At 58.9% G+C, this 6,670-nt stretch overlaps 1 protein-coding gene across 1 annotated transcript in view; it reads right to left on the bottom strand.

The window, feature by feature from the left end:
- The window catches only part of KCNH2 (potassium voltage-gated channel, subfamily H (eag-related), member 2), a 19,632-nt gene extending 13,845 nt beyond the window's left edge, over positions 1-5,787 (bottom strand). The window contains 6 exon segments of the mRNA XM_010857366.1: positions 3-132; positions 1,830-1,994; positions 4,119-4,253; positions 5,104-5,273; positions 5,390-5,603; positions 5,736-5,787. Coding sequence (XP_010855668.1) covers positions 3-132; positions 1,830-1,994; positions 4,119-4,253; positions 5,104-5,273; positions 5,390-5,603; positions 5,736-5,787 — 866 coding nt within the window.
- Between the last annotated feature and the right edge of the window lie 883 nt (positions 5,788-6,670).

Genomic DNA, 6,670 nt, shown 5'->3' with positions numbered 1-6,670 from the left:
GCGTCAAGTCCACGTCCACCACCACGGCCCCCGGGGCGCCCGCACCGCCTGCGCTACCCGGCCGCACCGACGAATCCCGGGCAGTCAAGGCCAGCAGCGCGGGTAGCTTCAATCGGAAGGTCTTGGCGCGGCCTGCCGGTGGGGGGCAGAGGGGAGGTGGTGGCCCCAGCAGCCTGGGAGAGGGCAAGGCCTAGGAGCTGGAGCTCCAGTCACCAAGGGGAGGAGGAGGGAAAGTGGGGGCCCCGATAGCTGGAGGGCACCCCTCCACCCCCATCCCTGCTACACAGGACTCAAGTCTCCAAAGAAGTTTAGAAGAGGGGTCCCCAACCTCGGAATCTAATGTCTGATGCCCAGAGGTGGAGCTGATGTAACAATAACAGAAATCAAGAAACTTGAATTATCTGGAAACCATCTCCCCTCTCCAACCCCTGATGGGTGGAAACCCGTCCCTCGTGCCACAAAGGTTGGAGAACACTGGCCTAGAACACAATCTTATCTAAGACTCCAGCAATAATAAACCACTGTCTTTTGAGCCTCACATCCCCCGTGAGGGGGGTTCTCCAGCAAACCACCTGTGACTCTCCCAACTGCGCCCAGTGGGTGTCAGTATCTCCACTTTTTAGACTGGAAGAAATTCAGGCATCAGTGAGTTCTGTCATTCGTGGGAGGTCACACAGAAGCTTTTGATGCTTTTGAACTGTGGTGCTGGAGAAGACTCTTGAGAGTCCCTTGGACTGCAAGGAGATCCAACCAGTCCATCCTAAACGAAATCAGTCCTGAAAATTCGTTGGAAGGACTGATGCTAAAGCTGAAACTCCAATACTTTGGCCACCTGATGCGAAGAACTGACTCATTGGAAAAGACCCTGACGCTGGGAAAGATTGAAAGCGTGAGGAGAAGGGGACAACAGAGGATGAGATGGTTGGATGGCATCACCGACTCAATGGACAGGACTTTGAGTAAACTCTGGGAGTTGGTGATGGACGGGGAGGCCTGACGTGCTGCAGTCCATGGGATTGCAAAGAGTCAGACATGACTGAGTGACTGAACTGAACTGAACACAAGAGCTGGCAGAGCCTGCATCTGAGTGGAGAAGGAATGATGCCACGGGTTCCTGCTGTACCCCGCCACCTTACGGGTGGTACCCATGGGAGAGGTCGGGCCAGCTTTATTGAGGCTGCTGTTTTAGAGCTTGAGAAACCAGAGGCGGTTTCTTTTGCCCTGACTCTGAGGGAACATTTAAAATTAAATCCAAAGAGGCCACAGAAGGGGATGGGCGGGGTGGTGTCTGAGCCTTTGAGTCACAGGAGGATGAGGTGAGGCCTCCCTGTCTCCAGCCCCAGGAAGCAGTCCCCTCATGTTCTCAAGTATCCGGCAAGCAACCAGTCCAGAGCTAGGACCAGTGGCAGAAACATCCCAGAGCTGAGTCCATGAGGGAGACGAGGCCTTCTCATGAGCAGTGGGAGCTGCCCTGGAGTGACCAGGGCCAGCCAGGAAGGGGGAACCCCACCGTCCCTGGGGCTGGAGAGAGGACCACTCCCAGGGGGCTGCTGGAGGGGGAACCCAAGCCGGTAAGGCTGTGAAGCCAGTTGTGATCCTGCCCCCGAAGGAAAGCGGAGTCTGGACTCGGTCACTCCACACCATCTGTCCACGCTGAGCCGCATGGGACTGGCCATATCCTTCGTGTTCACTCCCCATCTCTGAAAGGTGTCCTCCTGAACCTGCCTCCGAATCGCTGCCTGCAGAACCTTGGCCTTGGGTAGCCTCATGACCCCAGGGGAGGGAAGCCATATATTCCTGCACCAGCCAGACAGCACCGCTGCACTTACCGGCGGCCAGCCAGCTGGTGGGAGGGGCGCGGTGGTTGGTGTCCCGGGCCGGCGACCCCACCAGGCCCTTCTCCATCACCACCTCAAAGTTGAGAATGAACATGATGACGGCTCCATCTTCATTCTTCACAGGTACCACATCCACCAGGCACAGGAAGCAGCTCCCTGCAAAGTGAGGACACGGGCCCCTGTGCTCCCAGGTGGGATGGACACCCCCGCCACCCCACCCCACTCCAGAACCTGAAGGGGCCTGTCCGCTTCTGACGCCCCCACGGCTCCCGAGCCCAGTGTTGCCCCCTCGTCTCGCCAGCATCTCCTGCCCCACCCTGCCACCTCCTACCACGTGGCAGCCAGAGCCGCCTCCCTGATGGGCCACGCCAGCTTTCCCCTTCCAGAGCTCTCCCCTCCTCTCTCTCTGCCAGCCATGCGGCTCCTGGCCTCTCTCCCCGTGTGCCTTCTCCTCGCACTGCCTTCTGCTCCTTCCTTTCTTCCTGCATCACTTCCCCTCTCCTCTCACGCTGTACCTCTGCTCTTCCTCAGGCAAGACGGTGCAGCCCAGAGGGGACGCCCAGACTTTAAGCCCAGGATCTCAGGGTCCAGATCCTAGCTCTGCTGCCTAGTCACACATGCCTTTTCTTCCATGTTTACCCTACTTGTACTTCATTTTCCTCATCTCAAAAATGGGAACGATGACCATTCTCTCCTCATGAGTTGTGGCCAGTAAGTCAACACGTGCCAGGCGCTTAGTGTAGTGCCTGGCATGCACTGAACACTACAGGTTAGCCGGCACCCTGGCCCCTTGTTCTGTTTTTGCTCCTCTTTCTCAGTCCCCAGATGGTGTGTTGCCCACAAGAAGTGCAGAAGTTGAGAGCTAGAGTTTCAAAAGCTTTACAGCAATTTGACATTGCCACAATAGCCAAGCATATGGTTTTTGCATTTCACACCAGTACTGGTCTGTAAAGAAGGCTGAGCGCCGAAGAACTGATGCTTTTGAACTGTGGTGTTGGAGGACTCAAGAGTCCCTTGGACTGCAATGAGATCAAACCAGTCCATCCTAAAGGATATCAGTCCTGAATATTCATTGGAAGGACTGATGCTGAAGCCGATGCTCCAATCCTTTGGCCACCTGATGCAAAGATCTGACTCATTGGGAAAGACCCTGATGCTGGGAAAGATTGAAGGCAGGAGGAGAAGGGGACGACAGAGGATGAGATGGTTGGGTGGCATTATCAACTCAATGGACATGAGTTTGAGCAAACTCTGGGAGACGGTGAAGGACAGGGAAGCCTGGCGTGCTGCAGTCCATTGGGTCGCAAAGAGTGGGACACAGACGAGTGACTGAACAACAAGAACTGGTCTGTAACACATTAGAAATTCACCAGAGTCAAGAAGCACTGTTTCTAGATCTTTCATCTCTGACTCTGGTGAGAGACATCTGTCTTTTTCTCTCTTCTTGACTTTCTTTCCCCTCCCAACCTCTCTCTGGCCACCAGGGCCCCTATTCCAGGTGATGTCAGTTCACCAGGCCAAATGTACCCAATATGCCTCTGCCCTGACCAGGACCCGGCCCACTCACCCTCCTCTCTAGTTAGTTCTGAAAGAGACCCTGTGGGCTTTCAGGCTCTGCCTAAGGCCCAGCTCAGAATCGCCCCCTGCAGGAAGCCCTTGCTGTTGCAACAAGAAGGTGCGTTAACATCCCACTCCTCCTCCAGGGACCCAATGGGGACCAAGCATACTCTTCATCTCCTCTTCCAGGGCAGAGACTTCTTTCCTGGTGCTCATCTGTGTCCTGTGAACTGCAGGCACCTAACTCACCAGTGTCTGTGTCCCCTCTGACAGGCCTAGCAGCCAGAACAATGCACCAGGGAGCAGGCGCTGGCCAGAGGGCTTGGTGATGGGGTGGTGCTGATGGTAGGGGAGGGGTCAAGGATGGGGACTGGATTCTGGAGGGGCCATGGCTGGGGTGAACTAAGTCAAGGCCAACAACCTGGAGGGGCTGGCGGCTAAAAAGGCCTGGGGGGGCTATGTCTGGGGAGTACGGCAGAAGCTTCACCAAGAACCTGACAAATCCCAGCACAAAAGGAGAGGCTGGCCGGGCTCAAGGAAGATCTGCTGGGGACAGGGCTAAGAGAGGCAGCAGAGCAGCGATTCTAACAGCTATGGGATTAATCTCGGGATGGAGATCCTCTAAAACCAAGGGAAACAGGAAAGCACTGAGATGAGGGAGGCTGGGCCAGGGGAGGGGCTGGCCAGGAATTCTCCGCCCCACCCCACAGCCCTTCCACTCACCCAGGCCCTCATGGCTCAGCGCACAAGACCTGACCTGGGAGGCTCTGTCCGGGTCTCCCCTCCAGTAGCTGCTCCTGTCCTCTGACCTCCGGCCTCTGACATGGCCCGGCTGAAGCTCGGCCGTGGTGTTGGGAGCTGCAGGAGGCTGGGCCCAGCTGGAGACCGTTTGGCACCCAGACAGCCCGCCTGGAGTTTATGCCCTAATATGGTGATGGCCGGCAGCGGCCTGAGCAGGGACTGGCCCTCACAAGGACTAAGGAGAGGCCAGAGACCAGGAAACCCTTAGCCCTGGAGACCACCCCCCAACACCCACGCCTTGGGAGTTCAGTGATCCAGGCCCTGAATCCTCATTCTCCCCTGGGAAACTTATCTAAGATAAGTCCAGAGCCTGGACCCTGGATGAACCCAACCTTCTGGATGGCCTGGGGAATTCTGCCCCCAGGACACCAGCTCAGGATTCGGAACCTGAGGCCTCAACACCCCATGCCCGCTTCAGTTGCGGATTCTCAGCCAGAGAGGCCAGAACTGCACTCCGCGGCCCAGACAGCCCAGGACCCAGACATCCCCGGATCCTGACAGCCCAGGGATGTCAGAAACTCCAGATACAAGCCCCCCTTACAGCGCAGGCCCACCCCCAGCCCCTGGACACACAGACACTCGGAGCCCCCTTGGTCCTCTCCCTTTGTCGATATTCAAGGAATTTTTCCCTTTCAAATAACTTTATAAAAGCCCTTGTTATTCCAAAAATGTGAACTGGAACCCTGCCTGATGGCTTGTAGGGGGGAGACGAGGTGGGGGGGCAGCATGGAGAGGCTCTGGTCGCTGTCTGTGACGGGACATAATGGAAGGAAGGAAAGCAGGTGGCCCAGGTTGGCCAGGGCTGCTAGAGGCTCTGCCTCCCACCACCCTGCCTGGCTGGCTGGGTCTTCTGTGGGCTGCCATGTCACACATACACACACACACCCGGCTCTTGAAACAGAACTACCAGAGGACCCCATCCCATCACTGGCTGAAATGATGGGGGGTTGGGGGATCCCTGTGGGCAGCTGAAAGTCAGCAGGCCAGGGGTGGGACACAGGGACAGCCAGGACTGGGCATCGGGCGGAGAGGGCAAATCGCCGCCTGCGGGGCGGTGTGGCCGTGACCTTCACGCAGCTCAGCAGAGAAGAGACACGGAGATTCGGCGTCCCGCTCGCCCCCAGGGAGCCCTGCGCTGGCGCACCGCCCTACGGAGCCGCGCCTTGCCCTCCGCAAGCCCCGCTCCCCTGTACTCCAGACCCTGCTCATCACTCTGCGCCCCTCCTCCCTCCGCCTCGCCCCGGCCCCGCCGAGCACCTCCGGGGAGGGAGCCGATGAGGACTTCGGCCCAGAGCCGGGTGAGGCTGCACTTCCGCCGGGGGCCGCTGGGTGGCAGGCGTGGCCCGCGCTCCCGAGGCCGCGGGGACCCGGAGCGCTGGCGCAGGACGGAACGGGTGGGAGAGGTTCCTGCCCAACCCACCGAAAGGCTGTGGGGCTCCGGGGCGCAAAGGTCGCGGTTGGGGAGCACACGGTACGGAGTTCATCGGCCTTTGCTCACTGCATCAGAAGGACTTTGGGCAAGTCCCCTGCCCACCCCACCCCCCAGCCCCAAAGAGCTCGTGTGCAACATGGGGCGATGACCATGCCCCATCGCCCCATGTCACGGTCTGGAGGGATGGATGACGGGGCACTGTGAGGCAGGAGAACCCAAGAAGGTCTTGTTTGTCTGTCTGTTTTGGACCACCAGGTGCAGCATGGGAGAATCTTAGCTCCCCAACCAAGGATAGAATCCTCGACCAACCCCCCAAACCACCCCCACACCCACCTCACTCCCGCCAGGGAAGTGTGGAGTCTTAACCGAGGGATATAATCCTCGCTCCCTGGACAGAAGTGCTGAAAACCGGCAGGGAAGTCCCCAGGGAGGTCTGTATAAATGGAGAAGGAGGAGAGGGAGAGGGCCAACCTGGCTCACATGGCTGATGCCAAAGAACGCCTGACTCACACCCCCGGAATCCCCAGCCCCAGCTGTGGCGCCCAGGCTCCTCTGCCTGCCTCCTGGGCTCAGGGGAGGCGCCCTGGGCCTGGAGGGGATGACCAGGAGAGGAGAGGCAGTCATGGACTGACGCCACACAAGGACAGGTTCCTCTGAGCCTCGGATCATAAGGGCTGCAGAGGTCACACGGCTCACTGCAGGCCACTGAAAGTGTGAGAAGGGGGGCAGGGCAGCGGGAGGGCCCCGGGGGACAGGCCTGCCCCCCGCCCCAGGTGCAGCAGGTACAGCTCCTCCTGCCCCTGGGGAAGGGCACTGTCTTCATCAGAACGCAACACTGGCTTGCTTCCACCTGGTTCGCCCGTGCCCAACAGTATACCTGGGTATCATCACTCCCCTGCCTCCCAGCCCATCCAGGGGCCCCACTCACAGTCCCAAACCCAACTGCCCACCTCTAGGCACTGCCAGCTTGGCCCCAGGCAGGAGCTGCCCTTGGCTTTCACAGGGGCAGGCCTTATCTCTCAGGGCAGCACCCGCTGGGGGG

Source organism: Bison bison, unplaced genomic scaffold (genome assembly GCF_000754665.1).
Source record: "Bison bison bison isolate TAMUID 2011002044 unplaced genomic scaffold, Bison_UMD1.0 scf7180017864379, whole genome shotgun sequence".
Taxonomy (NCBI): domain Eukaryota; kingdom Metazoa; phylum Chordata; class Mammalia; order Artiodactyla; family Bovidae; genus Bison; species Bison bison.
This window is presented reverse-complemented; position numbering and strand designations above follow the sequence as displayed.